Source organism: Nannobrachium achirus (genome assembly GCF_963921795.1).
Source record: "Nannobrachium achirus genome assembly, chromosome: 18".
NCBI classification, from domain to species: domain Eukaryota; kingdom Metazoa; phylum Chordata; class Actinopteri; order Myctophiformes; family Myctophidae; genus Nannobrachium; species Nannobrachium achirus.
The window spans coordinates 23182864-23208611 of NC_137825.1; the positions used below are offsets into that span (position 1 = coordinate 23182864).

At 45.7% G+C, this 25748-nt stretch overlaps 1 protein-coding gene across 2 annotated transcripts in view; it reads right to left on the reverse strand.

The window, feature by feature from the left end:
- Positions 1–25748, reverse strand: part of ctbp2l (C-terminal binding protein 2, like) — a 161188-nt gene that overhangs the window by 20934 nt on the left and 114506 nt on the right. For both annotated transcript variants that reach the window (XM_080746936.1, XM_080746937.1), the window contains exons 3-4: positions 9324–9478; positions 384–528 (exon numbers count right to left, since the gene is read on the reverse strand). In XM_080746936.1, coding sequence (XP_080603062.1) covers positions 384–528; positions 9324–9478 — 300 coding nt within the window. The remainder of the gene's footprint in view (positions 1–383; positions 529–9323; positions 9479–25748) is intronic.

The window sequence follows — 25748 nt, forward strand, 5'->3', positions numbered from 1 at the left end:
TTTAATACCTTCCATTTTAGCTGTTAACTGAAAATCCAACTGAAATTGAATCAAACCGAAAGATGGATAAGGTAAACACGAAAATAATCTGTCTCCACAGAGTCAAAGCATTGAGCTTCTATCTACACTGTACACACACGTAGACACATGCATGTGCAACACAGAATTCAATAATACATGCTCTCCCGTGTTGGAATACGCAGAACACCAAAGGCGTGTGCGTTTGATTTTTTGTTTCTTTTTACGAGACACGCACAACAAAAAGGCACTCCCAGCTGTGCATTACTGAATATGACGCACTCAGCACACCTCTTCTATACGTCCCGAGTTATGATTTAATATTTGATAAAGCGCGTTCTTGCTGAGTTTCTGAGTTTTCTTACCCAGCTCCCCAGCAGCCTTGATGTCGATGTTGTCGTAGCCGCTGCCGATGCGGATGATGATGCGTAGCGCTTTGAACTTCTCCAGGTCCTCCCGTGTCAGGGTGATGGTGTGGTACATCATGGCTCCTACAGCCTCGTTCAGCACCTGAACACAAACACACACACAGGTTTTCGTTACCAAACTTGTGAGGACATCGTCAACTAGGCAAGTGCACACATAGACATCAAAGGGGGCTTGAGCCCCTGCCCTTTTACTTGTCTGTAAAAAAAGTGCCCTCTCCAGACCATGCATGCAGTTTTTACTATGGTGAAAGAAATGCAAATGCAATTTCCATGCCATACCTGAAGGCAGCATTCAAGAGAATGGCCATGTCCAATCTCTCCTAAACTTGAATGCAGCATCTAATGTTGAAAGAATTGCCCTCTCTGTGTAGAAATCCATTCCGTACTCCACGTCTCAGTCAGTATGGACTTGATTATGCTTAGTTTAGTGTGGTATCAAGTACTGAAAGTAGCCGACCTCCAAGCAGCGCGACACGTTGTGAGCTTGGAGGTCAGCCCCTGCCTCTCTAACATTCTCTGCACGTCCCTGTCGTCAAAGTTTTAGTACAACGATTTTATGAATGGCATTTCTTTTAATACATTTTGGCATTTTTTTATCCGTAAGCCTAAAGATCTCATGGCGCTGGCATGTGACCAAGTATAAATCATCTTTTAGCTTTAATTCAGACCCCTAAATCTAACCTGTAAATGTCCAACCCTAAAACCAACCTGAATCCTTTTCTCTCAAAAGCTCTCTAAAAATCTGTTTCATCCATAAAACAACCTTGTGAGAAAAATTCTCCACACAATGTCCATTTGTGTGCACTCACAAGCACTCATCTTAACCATCTGAGCAATCAGCTGGGTGAAGCTGAAACAACATTTCCCCCGGAGAATTAATAAAGGGTCTACTTTTTCCTGCTTTAAAATACAACACAGTCTCTCGCACCACAAGCCTTGTGGCTAAACACCCCCACACGCAACAAAAAATGCAGTACGATGATGATTAGGATGATTAGGATGAAAGAATGGAGGAGGGGCTTTTCCGTTACATACATATTATACATTCATTCACTCACTCCCTGGTTCAGTCAGTCAACTCCTAGTCTATTCATTGTTTCCTCCATTCCTCTGGCTCACTGAGTGCCGGTCGCCGGGGTCAACCCGACATCCTAAGAAGAACCCATGACAATCACAAGATCACGCCGTCCCCTCAGCATGAACCGTGAAGATCACATGACAGATAGAGACATTAAAAAAATGTTTCCTTTTTATCGCGGGGGAAGGGAAAGAGGGGAAGGGGGGATGGGGGATATGAGCCCAGCAGACATCACATGGCCACCGTCAGCACAGCAGCAGTGACACCACTGTCCTTTTAAAGCCCCCTGTGTCTTAACTGGAACAAGTCCTTACATTGTCTGGGCGGAGGGCAGGGTTTGTGCGCCGTCATCAGAACTGCTCTGCGCGCCCTCTGGGTCTTACCGGTCAATGGGCCGGGCTAATTGACTGAAAAGAGAGGTCGCGTCGGTGGCCGATCCCAGTGCACACACCTTTATGCTTAATTTACACTTGGTTGCGCGCCGGTGTTGCAAGGACCTATAAACTCGCGACGTGTTGTGAATTTATAGATTATAGATTATTTTCCGGCTTTATATAGCCCAGAATGTGCCACGTCTAAGAAAACAAGCCGTGGTGTTGGATCCATATAGCACTTTAGGCCCTATATACAGGGGTCTTCAGTGTTTTCAGGCCAAGGACCCCTTAGTTGAGAGAGAGATGAAGCAGGGACCCCCACAACCTTCTCATTGATTCCATATACAGTAGTTTCATTGTTTAACAGCAAAAGTGTCAGTGTATTTTGGATTCATGTCAATTTGTGTTATCAGATACGTATTTAAACACTGAATCGTCAATACATAACTTGACATTTCACTCTGTACTTAGTCTGCTCTTTTTCCCCTCTACACCAAACGTCTTTGCCAAAAATAGCTGATCTACAAGCTCACACAGGATATGGACCCTAGGGTTCAAGTGTTTAATATAAAAAAGTAGAACAAAGTTTCTATCACACAAAGATTTGGAGGACCCCCTGTAGTAACTTTGAGGACCACCTAGGGGTCCCGGACCCCCTATTGAATACCCTTGCCCTATAACAAAAAGTCATTGCTAGCGGGGGGGGGGGGGGGGGGGGGGGTTAGAAAGGTTCCACAAATGCAGACGTACTAGCTCGCATGTGGCACGAAGTGACGCGGTGTGAGCTCGTATATATCTGCTACTTTCAGAATACCCAAAGCAAAAATCTAAAATGACACAGACGCTTGAGTTAAGAAGACATAATGAAACACTACATGCCAATCAAATGACAAGACCCAGCAAATGAACACACTCAACACAGCAAAGTACGCTCGAGTGGAAGCCTCATATGAATTCATGTCTCTTCTGAGATCTGGATTACAGAAAAACAAAGACAGGAATGTACCTGGCACCTGTCACAATATTATCCGGAGGATGTCAAGGAGTCAATTGAGACTTGCAAAATCGCTTGAAAGGTCAAGTAAGGAGGGCGGGAGGGGGGAAACTGCTCTTCTCTGGTTCGACGGGCCGTCATCATGAAATGCCACTCCGCCACCACCACTCCATACTCAGACAGGGGCGTCACAAGGGGGGAAAAGTGGAACTGAGTTACTGGGGCCCAACGTGGAGGGGGCCTTCATTATTTTATACTTTAGCTATTAAAAAAAATAGCAGATATACAAGCTTGCAGCGCGGCACTCAGCTGCGAGCTTGTAGATCTGGTATTTTTGAAAAGTCGTGAAAATGTGTGCAAATCTTTGAATAATATGTATTTTTTAAGCGAACATTTGTAACACAAATTTTGCTTCTGGGGGGGTCTCTGGAACTAAATATTTTGAGAGGGGGTCTGTGGTCAAATACATATCATTTTGGAGCCCTTCACATGAAAGCACCACTGACAAAGAAAATCACGATTTTTTTCAAAAATAGCAGATCTACAAGCTCGCTGTGAGCTTGTAGATCTGCTATTTTTCAATAGTTAAAGCACAAAATAATGCATACTAATGAGTCGCCAGTCTAAATGGGTTAAACCCCCTCCCGATATGTAGAACATTCATGGGGGGCCCTCAGTGAATCCTTGCACCCAGGGCCCAGAATTTGGTGCGACACCCCTGGCCGTCATCATGAAATGCCACTCCGCCACCACCACCACTCCATACACAGACAGACAAGGTGACCCGGCCCGCAGGATTCAGTCATAATGTGGATCTAAGTATCAGCCCCCTGTCAGCGGGCACCGCGGTAAATAACTGTTCAACCTCCAGCCAAAACTGCATTAGCTTTCCTCTGATTAGCAGATTAGCTCCCGAAAATTTCCATACCGCTTTTATTAGCCTCCGCGTCCCAGCCAGGGCCTGGGAAATGCTAATTCAAGGTTAAAACAAACCTTACGCTACACACACACACAGGTTTGTATTAGTACGTTTGTGAGGACATCAACATTTTAGGATGGCATAAGAAAAAATGCTGAAAACTGCAGAAGAATTGCCAAAGAATAGCTGAATAATAGCCGGAAAATAGCAGAACTACAAGCTCACATATCGGCTATTTTTCAGTGTCGCCACATAACTACGTTTAAAGTTTAAAACTCTAACTCCAACCCCAACATCTAACCTCTAAATGCCTTTTTACCATAAAACAACCTTATTTTTTATTGTTAAAGGAGTAGTTCACCCCCAAAATGACCTTTTTTCTATTGATTACTCTTGCCATGGAGACTTGAGTTCAATAATATTTGTTTGTATTTGTCACATTCCTAAGACAAAAATTAGATTTTAGTAAATGTATCCCCATTGATTCCGGATGGAGACCCAAATGCATTTGGGCCCCCATCCAGAATCAATGGGAGTAAATTTGTTGTAATCAAACTATTGTCTTAGTAATGCGACAAAAAACATAAAAATATTACTGAACTCAAGTCTCCATGGCATCGAAAAGGAAAAAAAAAGTAATTCTGGGGGTGAACTACACCTTTAAGACCAGGTCCTCACAAAGTCTATTTCTCATATTGTACTATACTTTGGTCCTCACAAGTAGTAATAAAAAACAACAGCTTTTTTCCCCTCCCTTTCTCTCTCTGGACTTTTGCCCGAAGGGCAAGTTTTGTGTGGAGACAAAAGGGCTGTAGCGTGAGGAATGACTAGACCAGTGGAAGGTACTGGGAGGAGGAGGAGGAAGAGAGGGGGAGACAGAAACTGAATGCAGTTTACTTTAATGGAAACTCTGACCTAATGCGTCTATTTTCCCCTCCTCTCCTCACTCCTCTCTGCTGAAACTGGAGCCACCGCTGCTTTTTAGAAGTATCATTTGTGACAGCGGCCGGGCTTGGCTTTTTTTTTCCTTTTTGACACAACGCAGAAGGCTCCCCTACTACTGGAGTGGATGTGTGTCTGTCTGTGTGTGCGTATGCCTGTGATTGAGGGGGAAGAGAGCGAGCGTGTACTGTGTAAAGTAATTGCATGGAGTGTGTGCTATCGTGGAAGTGTACAATCCAATGTTGTACAGATACCTCTGGGTGCATGTGGTCGCCAGACGTGTATGCATAAGTGTGTATGTTGTGGCGAAGCATGGAGTGGAGGCGGAGCAATGAATAAATGTGTGTGTGAAAGAGAGGATGTATATCGTCAATGCATCTGCAAAGTTTCAAATTTGTATGTTTTGTCGTAAAGTAAAACCCTGCTCACACAAGACTCTTCATCACACACAACTCGCACAAAACTAGTGGAAATAGCCGATCTACAAGCACATAACGCCTCGCGACGTGAGGCGTTGTTTGCTTGTAGATCGGCTATTTTCACTACTTTAAATCATTTTTAAAATAACTAAAAAAGGGAAAGTTTTTGACATACAAGGTTCCCACCCAAAAACGACAATATGCATGTATTATGTGGTTAAAGTATATTTTGTAATACCCGTCTGTCTGTGTGTGTGCGTGCGTGCGTGCGCACGGCCGTGCACACGTCCTTGTGTGTGTGCCTGCGTACGTAATGTGTCCGTGGCTTACTGGTGAGGGATTTTATGGCTATGAGGTCATCCCACTGGCGAGCAGGGCTGATGCAGTTTGGGATGAGGGCTGGCTGTAATGCTGAGAGAGCAGAGACATTCTCCACCCGCTACGCCAGACCAGGCCCCTTGTGTCACATCACATCCACAGCCTGCCTCCCTTCAAAATGTTTGAATACACTAAAAAGAAAGATTCCTGCCCTATCAAGATTGGAGTCCTACCTCTATACTCTCTATAAGACTATGAATGATGGAGTGCACTCGAAAAAATAAATACATGAATAAAAATCACAGGTTTACACCAGTAATGTGACAGTAAAGATTATTCCTGCTCTGATCATGTTCTTTGGTAGCCTGGCTTAGCCCAGACTGATAATGTGGATTCACTCACACATTCCCTATATGTGGGGAACGTCTGAGTGAATCCACATTATCAGTCTGGCTATCAAGCCAGGCTAGTTCTTCAGATCCGAATTCAACATTTCTAATCTCACTCATATTATTTCGTCGTAACATTGTGTCGCTTGTGGAAAATAGCAGATCTACAAGCTCGCGACGTGGCACAAGCTTGTAGATCTGGTACAACTTATATGAGAGTGTAGTTGAGCATTATTGACCCGATAGCTATAAAATATCAGTATAGGTTCATCCCTACTCCGGAGCCAGTGTCGTCGATATGAATTTGATTCATTAAAGCTCAGTTACGTGATCACAGCTTTCACCTAGTGATGCGTCGCTAGACGATCAGAGCATTTAGTTGTCACCAGACCTCTCTGTAGGAAGGCTAGGCGAGACTAGCTCTCACCTGGATTCCTGCGGTCGCTCAGAGTTTGGACAGTGTGAGAGAGCAGCTGTTGTACTCGGTGCGACACAGCCAGGCAGCGTTAATAATGCCTTATAGACTTGATGTTGACTCCACACCATATGGGGCTATCATCTAACTTTTATGGGCCATACGCAATTTGAAATGTGTGGAGGGACACGTGATAACCATGATTAGAGACACTCAGGTGGCTGTGGGGGGACTCATTGACCTTGGATGATCGGTGCAGGTACTGCGTGGTGGGTTTAGACTCATTGGAGGGGCGATCACACTCCAGCCGTATCTTTGTGTGTGGGTGGGTGTGTTTCATTGTGCCGTTATCTTTCAAGTAATATGGATTACTGGGGTAGACGGCTTCGTTCAATGAGTTGTAATTGCCTGCCTAAATTATGAACCATCGTACGGTGGTGCCATGCCGAAAACAGCAGATCTACAACAACCTCACAATACATCAAGCTTGTAGATTATCTGCTATTTATTTTTTCCGTGTGACCCTGCCATACAACAAAGTATAAATCAGGCTTCAATCAAGGCTACTTTCACTTTCAACTCAGCGCTTCTGTTGACCGGTGTTGATTGAGGTGTGTGTGTGTGTGTGTGTGTGTGTGTGTGTGTGTGTGTGTGTGTGTGTGTGTGTGTGTGTGTGTGTGTGTGTGTGTGTGTGTTTCATCTTGCTGTTAGCTTTCAAGTGATATGGATTATCTGTAAATCGAGGCTACTTTCACCTTCAACTGATGGAGAAGAGTCTCTTTTGACTAGCGTGGACTGAGGTGTGTGTGTGTGTGTGTGTGTGTGTGTGTGTGTGTGTGTGTGTGTGTGTGTGTGTGTGTGTGTGTGTGTGTGTGTGTGTGTGTGTGTGTGTGTGTGTGTGTGAGAGAGATTGCTATTGCTTGATTTTTGTGGTCACACGTGCGTGCAAACAGACAACACACACGCTTGTAGCGTTCCAACATCCTGCTGAAACTCACTCGATTATCCACGACCATCGCCTCCACGCCAGGGAAATGGAGATTGGACATATTTTCTTTCTCTGCCTCCCTCTCTCTCTCTCTCTCTCTTCAATCTGCATCACCTCCCCCTCTGGGTATCTGTGCACCAGTCAGTTATTACTGCCGACTGCAGAATATGCTGCCGAGGTGCACATTACAATCATGTTCCCTACCCGATAAGGGCTGTGTGTTAAAACAAACAACCAAAAAGAAAAAAAAAAACCCTGCTATCCGGCCATCCGTCGTCCTCCATCCCCTCCTCCACCCCTCATAACCCCCCCCCCCCCTCTCTCTCCCCACTCTCTCCTGGTCGCCCGAAGGTCTCAGATTGAATTGATCTCTATGCAAATGCCTCTTTTTTAATATGATGTCCCATTTTCACGGAGGCGGGTGGAGGGAAGTGCGGCGGCCTCTCACTCCCATCCGTAGACGGAGGAGAGATAGCGCCCCGATCCTCGCCAGACACCCGCCTCCGCGGCCAAATATATATGTGTGCTTTCTCTCTCTTTTCCGCCGCTGCATAAAATGCAATAAAGAGCCTCTACAAGCCTGCGCAATGTAATTACACCGCGCTGCGCCCCCCACCAACACACACACACACACACACACACACACACACACACACACGCTGCGCCCCCCACCAACACACACACACACACACACACACACACACACACACACACACACACACACACACACACACACACACACACACACACACACACACACACACACACACACACACACACACACACAAGAATGAGGGCCCTCTGCCTTCTTGGAACAATGGCAGTGATCGCAGTTTGCCACCAAAGTGACATTAAATCACAATGAAGCCACTTTATTTTAGTGGAGAGGTGGGAGGAGAGAGATGGGGTGATATAGCGTGCATCGCATATCAGCTCTGCGTTGCTGAAGGAGACAAGAGAGTGTGAGAGAGAGAGAGAGAGAGAGACACTTAATTTATGCTCCGCAGTACACCGAAAACAGGCGATGTACAAGCTCACAACGCGTCGCGTCCGCAGCGCGTCGCGAGCTTGTAGGTTGTATTTTCGGCGGCCGACAACGGTAGTCGATGAAGTATAAATAGGGTTTGAGGGAGAGGGAGAGAGAGAGAGAGAGAGAGAGAATGATGACAAAGGAAGAACGGAGAGAGAGAATTACGTGCGTTGCAGATGCAATAATGGTCTGTCAACTGTCCGCCCGCCAGCTGTGTGAGGAATACACAAGCACAATGCAGCGTGCGTGTGCATCTATGTATGTGTGTGCGTGTGTGTGCGTACAGATGTGCCATTTGAAAACGTCACGCGTCCTGCCATTGGCAGTAGATTTGCAGGGGATTTGCAGAACATTGAGCTTGTATATCAGCTATTTTTGCAATTTTTATGACCTTCTCTGTCGAAATTTTAAAGTACTTATGAAGGTGGATTCTGCTTCTCAATTTATTCTCCATGAAAATTAGAAAGGAAAAACAGGGAAAGAAACCTGTGGGAAAATGCATTTGCAGGACATTTTCAAGAAAATAGCAGTAAACACAGAAGAGTTGAAACGGCACATTTGTCTGTATATTTGGGTTCCCACACATCTTTGCCAATTAATTTCCAAAACTTTTCCAGAATATTTAACCCGATTTCCAGGACTATATAACAATAATTCAGCTCAAAAACGAGTCGCTTACTCCTATGCGCAATGCCCAAAGACAGGTAGTGTATGCCAGTGGTTCTCAACCTTTTCAGGCCGTGACCCCCGAAATAATCATATTTGAAGAGAGTTGAGGAATTTTGTATAACACGGTTTTATTGTGAAAATAGCCGATCTACATGCTCACAGCATGTAGATCTGCTATTTTCACAATTTCTGCCTCTAATATTTGACAATTTGGCCAATGGACCTTCCAGGACCCTTGATCAATTCCAAAACTTTTCCAGTACTGGAAAAATATTTTTCTAATTTCAAAATATTTCCAGGAATTTCATGACCGTGGAAACCCTGAATCCATGTATGTGTTACCTTCTCGTGGATCTCCTGTGTGGACTGGGCGTCGCAGAAGGCCACGGTGGCCAGGTCTTTGAGGATGGGCATCTCCACGGTGCAGTCGCGGCCGTCCAGCAAGGCCACCAGGGGGCGTGGGTGCATGGGCCCATTCATGATCTGGGGCCGGATACCTGGAGGGAGGGAGGGAGAGAGAGAGAGAGAGAGAGCGAGAGAGAGAGAGGGTCAGGGTGTACTCCGCTTCCTGAACTACTGGTGCATTCGTATTGCGCCTGAAGCAAGCGTTTTCAAACTTTTTTGACTCAGGTCATCCCTGTAAATAACCTCTTCATCCTTGGCTGAATTACACTGTTCCATTTTTTGGATCTTACATCATATTGGAGAAATATCCGTTTCCATCAGACTGAAAATAACTTTATACTTGACGTTTAACTACTCGAACCCCAGCATCCCAGGGAAGGTTCACCAAAAATAGCCGATCTACAAGCTCACAACGCGTCACGTCGTGACGCGTTGTGAGCTTGTACATCGGCTATTTTTGGTGACGAAAGTTGTCCATAGATGGAAAAAGAACTCCGGTCTGTTTTACTAAGCATATTGCTGTGATATTGATGTAGTGATATTGATGAATTGCAAATGTTATCAGATTATTCCGCGGCACCCCTGGCCTTGCATCACAGCACCCACTTTGGGAAACCCTGATCTAAAGTGCTTTACTACTACAGTGCAGTATGTGCATTACATTACAATACATCACTCATTCCCACATGTTCACAGGAGGAAACCATGCAAGTCACCAAACTGCTCAAATCAGCCAGGGGTTCAGTGTCTTGCTCATAAGGACACTTGGACACTGACACAGGGCCGGCCGGCCGGGGATCAAACGGAGACCCTTCCGATTCCCAAGCGGCTTGTATACATCCTGAGCCACTGCCGCCCCTACATGCACTGTATATCTGGATCTTAATTAATTAGCTTTCACTTCTCCACCAGAAACTAACATTCTAGTTGTGGCGGAGAGAGTCGCAGCCCCAGGCTGAAGCATCAAAAAGTCTAGTATCTCCCTCATTCCATAGGGATATCCCTTTGGAGTAATGGTTAAGATATTGGACTTTCACATGGGAGGCCCGGGTCCAAAGCCCGGGTGGGGAGGTTCGTATCACCTCTGTTACATAGTGACAGAGGAACATTGTCATTATTCTTGGAGTCAGACTACACTTAAACACATCCTGAGATAGAGGTAGATTTTGCAGTGTAACCCTCTTTACTGTTAGTTGCATCATGCTATGTACTATGCGATCCGGGAATTCCATCTCATTCCACGCTGGCACTCGCCGTACAGTTAAGTGGCTCTGAATAACAACTCCTGCTAAATAAATCTAGGGCACACAGTCACAGGTGAAGCTAAACAGCTAACCAGGGTGCTGTTTAATAGCAGAGGGCCATTCATCACTATACGTGGTATTTGAATTGCTTTCCCACATTCATACTGATTGACCCCGCGCTTGTTTCTCAGGTCCAAGCTAAATGGAAACAGATGGGACAGGCAGACAGGCCAGAGAGTACTGCCAGGTACAAGCACAGACGTTCAGCAATTAAAAAGCCATCGACACAGAGAATAAACCTCGCACTAATGTTTCTTGCAACTACATTTTACATTTCTCATGCTTGATCTGTACGCCATGCTTGATTCACATGCACCAGTGTTTGTGCGCCGAAAATAGACAATGTCTCGCGAGTCACAACACGTCGCTGTGTGATGTGGTGTGAGCTTGTATAGTATATAAATTAAGTATATAAATCTGACTTTACATTAACTCATATGCTGCCATTTAACAATACCTTCGTACTCTTTAACTGCCATTCGTCTCCATAGACTTCCATGTAATTCATAGTGCACGGATCATGCACACCCATGCCTAGATAATGCACCACGTGTGTCCACATTGCTCACAGCTTTCAAACAAAAAAATCCGAATGGAAATCCGTTCAGGCATTCATGAGATAGCAGCCATTATGTTTTACACTGTTGTGAGCTTGGAGGTCTGCTACCTGAGTTGTATGGGGGTTGTATGGGGGTTAAACAAGCAATTTCGCGATCGCTATCATGCCTACTAACGTTTTTGGGGTCCAAAAAAAAAAATTTGAAAAAAAAAAAAAAAAAAAAAAAAAACTTTTTTTTTTTTTTTTTTTTTTTTATTCACGGGATTCACGGGCGTGGCAGGGTGGGACAACGGGATTTTTAAGGGATTCACGTTTTTGGCAGTTAATGAGTTAAGCTGAAACACTTAGAACGACACATGCCGTGTGGAAGCGGAAACACTTTTCACACCATTCCCTTGGAAACGGAAAACAAACCGCCAGGGGTGTCGCACCAAATTCTGGGCCCTGGGTACAAGGATTCACTACGGCCCCCCATGAATGTTCTTCATAGGGGGAACTGGAAACAAATTATTATGCATTATTGTGTGCTTTAGCTATTGAAAAATAGCAGATACACAAGCTCACAGGTCTTTGAATAGGTTTTTTGAAAAAACGATGTTTCTATGTCAGTGGTATGAAGGACCCCCAAAATGATATGTATTTGGCCATGGACCCCCATCTCAAAATATTTTGTTCAAGGGACCCCCCCAGAAGCAACATTTTAGTTACAAATGTTCGCTTAAAAATACATATAGACCTATTCAAATATTTGCACACATTTCCACGACTTTTCAAAAATAGAAGATCTACAAGCTCTATACAAGCTGTGACCTTGTATATCTGCTATTTTTCATTAGCTAAAGTATAAAATAATTAAGGTCCCACTTTTCCCTCCCCTTGTGACGTCCCTGCAAACCGTTCAGAGCGCATCATGATTAGCAGCCGAGTGCGCGCTCGCCCTCCCCGTGTGCTGAGTGTGTCTCTGTGTGCAGGCTTTGATTAGGTTAGGCTACTCTAAAAGCTAACAAACGCAGCTCAATAAATCGATGCTCCCGACTCAGACTGGATTAGGCCGCCGCCTCACTTACAAGAAACCCTCCGTGTTTCACCTTAAGCCTACTGTAATTTACACCAGCAGCCTTGCCTAAAAGAGCGATCTACAAGCTAACAACACGTTGCAACACAACCCTCGTGGCGATGATAGGAGTATATAAATGACCCGGGTTGGCACACAGCTGCTGGCTGCATGCATGCAGCACACGCAGAGCCGTGCCCCGCGCACACAGTACATGTCACCTGCAAACACACGCCTGGGATAAGAATATCTGTGCACACAGGTGTGAACACGCATGCACTCCATCATGCTGGGAGGCCGATATAACCCCTTGTGTGCTAGCGCACGCACACACACACACACACACACACACACACACACAATGTTAGCTCTTATAGTTCTTTAGTTCAGAGGGAGACTAGTGGCTTCTATGTTTACCTTGATGTGAGTGGCAATAGCAGCTGTGCAAAGAGAGAGAGAGAGAGAGAGAGAGAGAGAGAGAGAGAGAGAGAGGGGGGAGGCAAAGGCGAATAACAGGAAAAAAAGATGAACCCCACAGAGCTACCCCAGACCAGACGTCAGGCTGGCCACTGCCCCACGTCAATGAAGCCGTGTATCACGACACGCAAAGTGTCGGAGTCATGATCCAACCAAACGACCCGCGGCCAACTCAACATCTGCAGGCCCTGGTCGCTTGACAAAACTCCATTACGCAGCCGCTGCATGTCACAATCCCACGGGGGGGGGGAGATGTGGGTTTTGTCTCCGATCGTTTCTTTCTCACACCCCTCTCTCTCTCCACACACACACGCGCTACAGGCCTCCCCGGCGGGCTGACCTTCTCGTGCGTCCCGCTGAAGACACATGCCATACAGTACAGGGAAGACAGACAATTACCAGGCCTGCCTCATACAATGTTAACAAGCTGGGGGGGGGGGGACCATCAATATTCATGCTGCCGGCTGCGCTTTTTCTGAGCCGCCTGGCGTTGGATGGATGGAAGGACCCGTTGAGGGGTTGGGGGGGGAAGGCAGGGGTGTCGCACCAAATTCTGAGCCCTGGGTACAAGGATTCACTGTGGGCCCCCCATGAATGTTCTTCATAAGGGGAGGAGGGGGTTTAACCCATTTAGACTGGGAAGCATTATTTTGTGCTTTAACTATTGAAAAACAGCAGATATACCAGCTCAAGGCGCAGCACCGAGTGCCACGCTGCGAGCAAAAAAATCTTGAAAATTCTAGTCTTTGAATATTTTGTCAGTGGTGCTCAAATGTTTTCATGTAAAGGATCCCCAAAATTATATGTACAGTATTTGGCCACGGACCCTCATCTCAAAATATTTAGTTCCAAGATTTGCACACATTTTCAAGACTTTTCAAAAATAGCAGATCTACAAGCTCGCAGCGCGGCACCGAGTGCCGCGCTGTGAGCTTGTATATCTGCTATTTTTCAATGGCTAAAGTATAAAATAATGAAGGCCCCTCCACCTTGGGCCCTAGTAACTCAGTCCCACTCCCCCCCCCCCCCTTGTTGTGACGCCCCTGGATGAGTGGCGTCTCCCTGTAGAGCAAGGCCTCCATCTGTATGGCTCTTATCGCCTGCAGAGGTCAGGATCTTTACAGGTGTAGTTTGGCAGCTACAGATCTGCCGGGGGCCGGGGGGGAGTCGTATCATAAGTCAAACCCCAATCCCACAAGCTAGAGAGAGAGAGGAGGGGTCCCCGGGGGGCGATTGGAGGTGTGATGATGTCATGTTGTACAGCGGGGCCTTATCTGTGGTGGTGCGTCGGGGCTCTCCAGAGCCTGTTGCTAAGATCATTATCTGTGTGTGTGTGTGTACGGCTGAGCTCACTGTCCTTGTCAGGGGTGTGTGTGTGTGTGTGTGTGTGTGTGTGTGTGTGTGTGTGTGTGTGTGTGTGTGTGTGTGTGTGTGTGTGTTGTATTGCTATACTTGTGAGATACAAATGTAGCAGAGTAGAATTGTACTGGTCCTCACAAGACAAATAATGGTTGATTTATTGGTTAGAAATATGCATACTTTTTCGAGACAGGCTTACAATTAGTAAAAAAAAAGACGCCACATTCAGAGGTTAGGTTTAGGGTTTAGGAACGGAGTTAAGCGTGATTTATGCTCAAGTTATGAGCCGCTGATCGTGCGCCGAAAATAGGCGATCTGCCAGTTCACAACACGTCGCCCCGCGGCGCGTTGTGAACTGGCAGGTCGCCTATTTTCAGCTTAGACAAGAACTAGACCGCCCTCTGTCGAGGTGCCAACTTGCATCGCGACGTGTTGTGAGCTTGTAGATCTGCTATTTTCAAACATTTAGTACTTTTACTTTAAGTACATTTTGTTTGCCAACACTTTCATACTTTTACTCAAGTACATTTTGAATTCCGGACTTTTACTTGTAAGGGTGCCCTCACACCAAACTACCTATGAGAGTGGAATCCGCCAATGCATTTCAATGAGAAGGGGGCGGTTTCATGTCAGTAGAGGATTTCTGCAAAAAACGCTCCATTCTCATTGAAATGCATTGGCGGAATGCGGATTCCACTCTCATAGGTATTTTGGTGTGAATGCACCCTTACAAAGTATTTCTATACTGCAGTATTGATACTTTTACTTGAGTAAACAATGTGAGTACTTTTTCCACCACTTGTGTGTGTGTGTGTGTGTGTGTGTGTGTGTGTGTGTGTGTGTGTGTGTGTGTGTGTGTGTGCTCGTGCGTGCGTGTGTGTGTGTGTGTGCGAGTCTTTCCAACTGATTGGTCCAACAAGCGTGATGTCAGGCTCCCTGAGGCCAGATAAGGGGCCAGCGAGCCAGAGGCGTCAATTGGGTATGGCACGGTATGGCAGCTGCCATACCTTGGCTACAGGGGGGGAAATAATAAAATGTACTTTTCATTGTGCCTGTTGCTAAGGTATGGCAACATGACTGGTGTCTTGCCCGCGTGCAAGACACCAGTCATGTTGCCATACCTTAGCTTTTGCTGAACTGACGCCACTGCAGCGAGCAGGAGGAGGCGCTCTCCTCTGGTCAGGGAGGTGTAGGCTGGGATTAGGGCAGCAGGGGGCGCTCTCCTCTGGGCAGGGAGGTGTAGGCTGGGATTAGGGCAGCAGGGGGCGCTCTCCTCTGGTCAGGGAGGTGCAGGCTGGGATTAGGGCAGCAGGGGAGGCCGATTAGGGGAGATCAAGGTGAGATTAGCAGCGTTAAGACCGAGGAGTGGGAAGGGAAGGGGGAGAGAAAGTTGTTGCGTGGCTCTGCACAAACACGCTAAGAAAGACACAGTGGGAAGAAGTGTGCCTTCTTCAAGGTTGTGAGCTTGTAGATCTAGAGTTGTGCATATAACTAAGGTTCTATGAATACCGGATCACCGCCAGAAACGGTGTTTTACACCACCTCTGGCGGTTAGAAGGTATGAAATAGAACTGCTATTATTGACCCTGGCTCGCATTCATTTAACCCATTTCTGTATTTCTCGATATCTTCCTATCAATATTTTCAAGTATATTTTGATACCAATATTTTGATACCAATACTTTTGCACTAAATAAAGGGCTATCTCTACACTGTGATATTACTTTACTGGGAAAACCATTAAACATCTGTGCACTTTTTGATTTGGGCGTTGGCTATCCAAAAATAGCAGACATAATTACAAGCTCACAGCGCATCAGTTTGTGCTGCGCTGCATCTGCTATTTTTGAACATTTTGGCAAAAATCACTGAGAAATCTAAACCTCTGATTTAGAAGGCAGTTGTAGAATAGGCCTTCAGGTCTTAATGGGCTGAGTAAAAGATCTGAGGACTTCTTCCACCACTGACAAACAGCTGGTAGAGGGAAAAGAGAGACAGGAATAAAGGCTAAATGGATGTGTATTTATGAAGCGTCTCTAGGCCAACAGCTCCCCTGGGAGGCAGGAGATAGACTGAGAAGACTGAGTAAGGATTGGAGGAACCGGCCGGTGGAGAGGAGGCAGCAATGCAGCATGAGAGATGCCATTTCTCTGGGTCCCTGGAATATAATATTTTGAGACCGGGGGGGTCCGCAGTCAAATTCATATCGTCGTTATCGGCTGGAAACCTCGTATCTCCAAGTTTCAAATGTGTACGTTCTTTCGCAAAGTAAAGCCCTGCTTCATCATACAAGGCTGTGGCACAAAAGTAGTGAAAACAGCAGATCTACAAGCACACAACGCCGGTGCGAGGCGTTGTGTGCTTGTAGATCGGCTGTTTTCACTAGTTTAAATCCATTTTAAAATGATAAATGCAAAACAAACGGTTTTGGACATTTAAGGTTTTCACCCGACAACGACGATATAATTCCAGGGGTCCTTGACATAGTTTGAGCACCACTGATATAGAAATATAGTTTTTTTTTAAGAAAACTGTTTTAGAAGACATTTGCAGAATCGGCCTCAGGTGCATACCACAAATGCACCCTGTCGCGGGTTTGAATCCGAGCCCGACAAGATTAATTGTTGCATCCCAGAGAGAGACAGAGACAGAGAGAGAGAGAGAGAGAGAGAGCGCGGCACGACGTCTCGCAGGCCAGCGGGGAGAATCACAGCGGAGGTGTCTGCTCCCCGGCACACCGTGCCTCTCCGTCGGTTGTCATGGTGATCACTTAATAGGGCTTCATCTGGGGCTATAATGTACTTTATTTTAAGCAGCGCCGGTTGACACCTGCGCTGCCGAGCAGAGCAGAGCGCTGAGCTGAGATGAGCCGAGCTGCGCTGTGTTCACAGGCTGCGGCCAGGAGGGAAATATATAGCTGTCTGTGTTTCCTCTCTGCTCCGTGCAAACTGCACCGACAGCCAGACACAGACCAAAACACTGAGATAGACACACTTCCCCTTGCTACACCGCAAAACTAAAATACCCTGACTGTTGATTCCTCTCTGACAGTGTAAAGGTGGACCTGTAAGGCAACATATAAAATATTATTTTTTACAAAGGTATTAGTGTGTATAAGAGGACACAGCATACCGCTACAAGTGGCGCCTATTACCCAAATAAAATACCAGAATACTCGACTGGGTCTGCACATGTTATTGATTTGCAGGGTTGACATTAATAAAACTCCAGTGCAGACTCCAGTCCTTTTTTCATTTGAAGTGACCGGGAACTAAGCAGCTAAGCTCTAACATCTGGCTTGTCCGGTCAAAAACCGGTGGGAAAAACATGTTAAAAAAAGTCCCGGGGCTTAAGTAAACTGAAGCATGGCCTACATCTGGCCTAGATATGGCCTACATCTTGGCACAAACGGCTCAAAGTTTGTTGTACGCCCAGGGTCCCATTGGCCAAGCTTTGCAGGACGCGCTGTGATTGGCTAGCGGGACACATGAGGAAATTAACTAGCACCGCTCACTTTACACTAGGTGTGATTTTTCATGTGCAACTTGTCCCATTGTTGAGCACCGAGCCCTGGCTTCAACCCACAACTGGCTGAGGTGCGTTGGACTTCTTTTTTGTGACATACTGATACAAAGTAAGACATACTGTATATCTAGCACAGTATCAATCTGTCTGTGCCAGACATGATAGATGGAATATTATGGATGGTAGAATAGTATAATATAATATAATATATAATAGTAGAATAATAAGGATGGTAGATTAGGCAAGGCTATATGTGATACGTGATTAGCCATCTCCTGCCTCTCGAGTGCTGCACATTTGTAACTGACAAATGCTCTGTGAATATTAATGGAAGCAGCTGGTTATGACCGGCCAAGGCCACTACACCGCGCTGACGAGGGACGTTCAGTGTCCTTACTTGCAAAGAAGCGTGTCTTCATTTTAATTATGGGATGGCCGCTTGTAATATGATCACTTGTTGATCATTTGCATGTACGCATGTCTACCGAAATCCATTTCTTCACCTGTGTAGGTGCATATCTGTGTGTCTATGACTCTGACCAGTAGGGCCTTTGATAAAATCAAACACAGATATTGTAAATCTGGATGCACTCTTCCAGACAAAGTGAGTCTCCATCCCTCCTTCCATAAATCACTGGTGCACCGTCTCGTCCATGGCTGGCTACAGCCAGGTGTGCATAGAGAGTAGGAGTGCAACAGTTATAGAAAATAATAGATTAAATGTTACAAAATACCTAAAATAGCAGATCTCACGCAACAATTTATCTTTTTTATATTCTCGATTATTCGAACAAATTAGTCAACAGTATCTGTTGTACTGTAGGATGTTGTCAAACCTACATCCACGGCTACGCATTCTATCCCTCTTTCTGCATTGGATCGAGGCTGTCAAGATAATTTCGTTGATCCCTTTGTGTTCAATCAATGACAAAATAGAACTGCCCATCCATCCATCCAGTCGCTAAGAAGCTAATCGATGATAGCTGCAGCCCTAAAAGAGAGAGAGAGAGAGCTGTGGATGTGGAAGGTGCAGGTGCAGGTATGATGAGGAAGATGATGGGGGGATGGGAACGCCAGAAAGAAATGCAAGCTGACAGACAGGCTGTAACTCTATGAATCATCCACTGGGTCGCTCTCTCTCTATCTAAGTCTGACCTTTAAGTTCCTCCCACTGCTCACACACCTCTCTCTCTCTCTCTCTGTGACCTTTCATCTCCTCCAGTGCTCTCTCTCTCTCTCACTCACTGAGTCTCTCTCTCCATCTATTCTCTGCCCTGATTTTGCGTACAGTCACAGACCGCTCTCTCATGTCCGTCAGGTGGAAACCTTGTACAGTACTTCCGAATCCATTCCCGTTTTATTATCGCATTACAAAGTAGTGAAAATGGCCGATCTACAAGCTCACGACGGCTCGAATCGCTTGTAGGTCGGCTATTGTCACTGTTTTTGTGCCACACTTTTGTATCATTTGACAAGGTAGGACATTAATTTACAGGGGGAAAGAAACATAACATGAATAGATCAAATATGGAGATACAAGGTTTCTGGCCCGACGGCAACAATATACTGTATATATTATGTGGTGACATCTTTCTTTCCTCCTCTGGATATCTGGCAGACAGTCATCTCTCTCTCTCTCTCTCTCTCTCTCTCTCTCCGTCTGTCGTACATTTGTCGCTTTCTCGCTCCTTTAAAATCTCTCTTCCTTCCTGTGCGTGTCTCTTCTTGCCGTGCTCTTTCCCACCTCTGCAATCATTGCTCCGCTCTCTCCCTCTCACTCTCCTCCTCCTCCTCTCCGGTAATCACTCCCAACCCTCCCTCCTTCCTCATGTCTCTTCTCTCTTTCTCCTCAATTATAATTCCTTCTCTTTATTTTCCACTCGCTACTTATCAGCCCCCCCCCCCCACCCCCCCACCGCCGCCACCGCTCTCGCTGTCTCTCTCCATTCCCCATCACAGTGTCACTGCCTGTCTTCTGAGTGCCTCTGTGCGTGCGTGTGCCTAAGTGTGCCGCGTGTGTGCCGCGTGTGTGTGTGTGTGTGTGTGTGTGTGTGTGTGTGTGTGTGTGTGTGTGTGTGTGTGTGTGTGTGTGTGAGATAGCTACTGTGCTGGTTTTGATGGAGGGGAGATGATGATGTAGTGCTGTAAGAAAAGAGAGTGGGTGGTGGTACACTCCCAGCTCGCTGGTAAGACAAGAGGCAATATGGTGGATCAGACCGGTCTGAGGCCCATGCTGCACCCCCTGGTTGGTACAGATCAAATGGGTCACAGCGTGCTTACAACACCTCTTTCTGTACAAGATAGAAAATTAGGAGCACTGCATGTGGTCCTTAATTGTATGTAGCGTCAGTGAATGCACAAATGACATGAATGTATATTCAATTTTGTCTGATTGGCATAGAACTAATGTTCTAATCTACGCCAATCAGAACACCTGTGTTGGTCCTCAACATGGCCGGTGTAGGACTACAAATGAAACCCATGAATAGCTATCTTATCTATTACACACACAGGTACTCAGATTTGGAGCAGGCACATTCAAATGAATTACATAAATGACTTGATGTCATTGAACATGATCACACGTTGACAGCAGTCTCTGGCTTCCTGACTTAATTTTGTGGGATTCACGTTAGTCCCACGAGATGGGTTTCAGGACTCACTCCAGTCTCTTCAACAAAGAGAAAGAGGGGGAGAGGAAAGAACTTAAGAATGAGAAAAGTCTTTTTCTAACATTAATCTTTTTTAGCCCAACTGGAACCCGCATTGGCAGTTTGTCGCGCTCTTAACTTTGCCATAGCCATGTAACAACAACAGCTTTTTGATACTTTTCAACTGAACAATGTGCCTTCGGCTCTTCTTAAGTTTGCCTCGTCTGATGTCTTCCACACCACGGAGGAAAGAAACGTAACTCTGTTGCTAGCTCTTTCTTCTGTACGCTTGACGATAATGTACTCTATTGTATAATAACCTAAACATATGGCATGTCTTTCGACTACACGCCCATCTCGGAAACCAGGGGAACGACTCTTTCCATCATGGTGTTTCACCAAAGTTGTGTTCAAAGCCTGCATTCATTTCCATTTCATAAGCAGACGAGTTGGCGAGCGTCCGGGTGCCTCAGCTGCTGCTCATGTAGCCTGTATACAGTGTTTGCCATGGTTTTAAAAACCAAGCCCCGGGGCGCCCCAGTGGCTCACCTGGTAAGAGTGCATTATACCACATAAATAAAGCAATAATCCTGCAGCTGGCCCGGGGTTCCAAAAAACCTGGCTCTTTGCTACACGTCCCCCCGCCTCTCTCCCTCCTGCCAACCCAGTCTCTCTCTGTTCAAAGCAGAAACTAAGCGGAAATGCAAAAGAAAAGATCATAATAAAATTAATCTTTTCATTGTGCGACCATAGAAAGAATGCAGAGGAGAAAGAAAATGATTCAGTCTGAATCTCTTTGAGGTCTCACACAACACAACACAACACAGGAGCAGCGGCACTGCAAAGGAACCCACCGCCTGGTACCGGTGTCCATCAACATGATCACACGGAGATGCAAGGTTTCAAGTGGTTTTGACCTCGACACACTGATGGCTCTCTAGTTCCAACAGCGCTGTCACAGCTTGTTGAGAGGGATCACGCCCGCACGCACACTTGCTCACACATACAGTACGCACAGTCGCGCACACACACATACACACACACAAACACACACATACACCGGCCTACAACAGCTGCTGGACTCTCTGATGAGGCAGCACACAAAACAGCTGCGGTATCAAACGGACAGATGAGGAAGTGTGCGTCTGCGGCCCCTCCCTCCCCGGTGCGATCAAACCCGCATCTCTATTCTCCGTAGAGGAGAAGAGCTATGTTTGGGAGCAGCGTGTGACTGAGAGCGATCTTACTTCCACATGGATTAAACGATAAAGTAAATCTCACGACTGAACATTTTTGGTATGATCGAGTCATAATGTGCGATTTATAAAACATTATGAAAGTAGCCCCCCCCCCCCCCCAAACACACTAGCGCTGTTTCCTAAACCAGTGTTTCTCAAACTTTTACATTTCAAGGTCTCCCCTTAAAGTTGTACTATGTAACTTTTTTTATAAAACAAATCTTAAAATTCTCCTAACTATTAAATCACAAAAGTTTTAGAAGATCCGCGCCTTGAATTTCAGCCTGTAAAGCCTTCTCTATATGTAAACTGAGATCCTTGCCGTGGACCGGATCTCGCGCCAAAATTGCGTCATCACACTACCGGCCAATCACAGCGAGGGTTATACAACTGCCGGCCAATCACAGCGCATCTTGAAGTGGGGTCGCTATGGCAGCCATATTTGTTGTCGCCCGTCTGTACCATCCCTTCTCTAGGTAATTTCGCCTACCAGGCAGGGTGAAGGAGTCCGTATCTCTGGAATTACTGAACGCACAGGAACAAGGGACCCCTTAAAAGATAGATCTCAGCGAGGTGGAGGCAGACGCGGGGGTCTGAAGGTACGAAAAACGGACGAAAGACGCGGACGCGACCGCGGTTTGCTATAGGGCTAATGACCACTAGTTGGGTATCTTACACAGTATAGCTTTAACTCAGACTGGGTCCATTTGGTTCCATTTGTATACTGTTCAGAGTTAGAGACATGTATGGGTCAATTTAGACCTCCATAAAGAACCCACATAGTCTCTGGAATCCACTTTGAGAACCACTTTCCTCACAACACGTCAAATAATTTTGTTTTAGTAAATAATGTAAAGATATTACATTAGAGTATACATTTTATACATTGCTTTTATATGAAAACTTCCAGACCATTAAGATTTCATGGAAGATGCTTCTGAACATGTTACGTAGTTTGACCACTTCAAATGCTCTAATCTTAGAATAATACGAGCTCGCAGTGCGTCAGCTTGTAGATCGACATCATAGAAGACTTGGCTGGCTTCTATGGAATCTAAATGACTGAAATCACAGTCGTCGACGACCGAGAACTTTTAATCCATGCTTCCATTCCCGCTAAATGATCCCCCATCCCCTCTATGAATGCACACTCAAGCACACACGCAGGGTCTTGTTCGCGGTAATGCTTATGATCTCCGCAGTCTCCTTCAGATCCCTCATCCACTCGGGTCTTTAACCACCACCTCCAGGACCACCTGACATCCCAGTGCTCTGTTGCCATCACTGATAATGAGAGAAAACGGGCAACGATACGACCCAACGACAGGATGTGTGTACATTGATTCAACAGCCATAAAAATACTGTAAAACATACAACAGTAAAACATACTCAAAGAAGATTGTCAATTAAGCCAAGATGTTAGGGAACATGCCACATGGGTGCAATGCCCTGAGGAGTCCCAGGTTCGATTCCTGGCATCCCAGCCCCAATCTACGTGTCAAAGGGTCTTTGAACAAGCCACTTAACTCCCCCTAGCACCCACCGCTCCTGATACTTAGGATGTAAGTATGTATAAGTAAGCCTTGTCGAGCCATGAGGCCAATAGGGCAGGAGGACGTGAGGCAGCTTGATGTACAAGTACACCCCTGAACAAGACGCTAGTATGTCATAGGGACTTAACCCCAATCCAACCCTTGATGCTGAGTGCCAAGCAGGAGGCACTGGTCTTTGGCATGACCCGACTGGGGTTCGAACCCCAACCTGTCTCAGGGGGACACTCTAATCACAAGACCACTGAGCTGGTACTTAGGATGGATGGGTTAGATGCAAACACCACTTTTCACTGTATATGCAAATATACTGCGACACATACCGCAAAATGATTATGATTATATTATTACTCTCTCCCTACATTTCCTGTATCTCTCTGCACCAACACTGCCACGTAAAGTCACAAAAAATGCCCCAAGAAATTAAAAAATCACACCCGTGTGAAGTGGAGCTGTGTGTGTGTGTGTGTGTGTGTGTGTGTGTGTGTGTGTGTGTGTGTGTGTGTGTGTGTGTGTGTGTGTGTGTGTGGATCATGTGTACCGATTTTTGTGACATTTGAAGAAAATATGTAGGAAAAGGAGCAAAAAGTGTGTTTTGGAGAAAATTCAAGATGGCGGAAAATCTATCATGGCGCAAATGGGCGTGGCCTATATGGGGAGATGCGTCATGACCCAAGGAATCCAGGGAAAAAATAATTTTAATTTTCCGACCTACGGTTCAAGAGTTATAAGCCAAAACGTAAAGTGAGCTGTTATAGCGCCACCATGAGGCCGAATGATGTAATTATTTTTCAGTTAATCCTTGCCTGCATTATGAACCTCCTCTCCAAGTTTTGAAACTGTAGCCCCAATGGTTTGTGAGGGAAAAATAATTCAATGTGAGTTTTTGTGATTCCCATTATAAGTCAATGGGGAAAATTAATTCACTAATAAATTAATATCAATTAAACTATTGAACCTTTCTCTTAGCAAGTTACTAGCCCACGATTCCCGAGTAAGCCGGTCGATTTGACATATGGCGCGAGTGTGTGGTGGCAAAACTGTGGGACTAGTAGTGTGCCGAAGTTTAGGAAGTTCAGGCTACATACAGACACACAGACAGACACACAGACAGACAGACACACAGACAGACCCACACGGCCACGTATAGGGAGCCTGTGCTTCACACAGCTCCAAAAAGAAAGAAAAATAATGCACAATATGAGCAGCAGTAACGCACTGTAAAAACACTGCAAGCTGGTAGGCAAGTAGTCTGCATGACGCCATCCTTTTTTTCTGATTAGGCTGCACAACAGCCTTCAAAAATAAGTAGAACTGGGTCACAAGGAAATGTATTTTGGAAATGTAGGTCTCTCGCGCGAAAAAGCCTTGGGTAGAGAATTAAAAGCCCACACCAAAACGTCACATAATGAAGATTACCGAATGAACTCAAAAATGTTTTTGTTCTCCATATCTCCCTCATCATCAGCAATCCAATCCAATTCTAATCATTCCTCTCTCTCTCTCTGTACCAATAACTAGGGGAAGCAAAACTAGGACTGCAGAGTCGGGTTCCCAAGCCAGTAACACTTAGTCAGAGTCTGGCAGCAACAGCAGCCAGCAGAGCAGAGCAGAGCACAGTGGTGGAAGAAGTACTCACATTTTTGAGCGGTGGTCACAACGCTCCTATACGTGGCCGTGTGTGTGGGTCTCCGTCCGTCCGTGTCTGTATGTAGCCTAAACTTCGGCACGCTACTAGTCCCGCACCATTTACGCCACCCCCGCAATATATACATCAAAACGTGCGGCTCGGCCGGGAATGGTGTGCTAGTAACTTTCTTTCCGATCCGCCTTACAATGGCGACATAATCGGCAAAAAACGACGCTGAATTGTCCCCATTGACTTATAATGGGACAATGCAAGACATCACATTCAAGTATTTTTCTCTCGCAAAGCATAGGAGCTACAGTTTCAAACCTCGGAGAGGAGATTCATAATGATTTTAAGAATGAATCGAAAAATAATTACATCACTCGGCCTCATGGTGGCGCTATAACGGCCCACTTTGCGTTTTGCCCCGTAACTCTTGAACCGTAGATCGGAAAATTAAAATTCTTTTTTCCCTGGATTCCTTGGGTCAAGACGCATCTCCCCATATAGGCCACGCCCATTTGCGCCAGGATAGATTTTCCGCCATCTTGAATTTTCTCCAAAACACACTTTTTGCTCCTTTTCCTACATATTTTCTTCAAATGTCACAAAAATCGGTACACATGATCTATGAGGTGGGTAAACCACCGCTCAGTTCACACGGGTGTGATTTTTTACTGAAGTAGAAGTATCTATACCAGGGTTCTTCAACGTTTTCAGGCCAAGGACCCCTTAGTTGAGAGAGAGATGAAGCAGGGACCCCCCACAACCTTTTCATAGATTCCATATAGTTTCATCGTTTGACAGCATGATCATCAGTGTATTTTGGATTCATGTCAATTTGTGTTTTCAGATATTTAACCACTTGAACTGTCAATACTTAATAAACTTGACCTTTTACCCTGTACTGTCAGCTTTTTTCCCCCTCTACACCAAAGCTCTTTGCCGAAAATAGCCGATCTAAAAGCTTATCTGCTATTTTTGGCTAAAGTTCTCTGAATATGGACGCTAGGG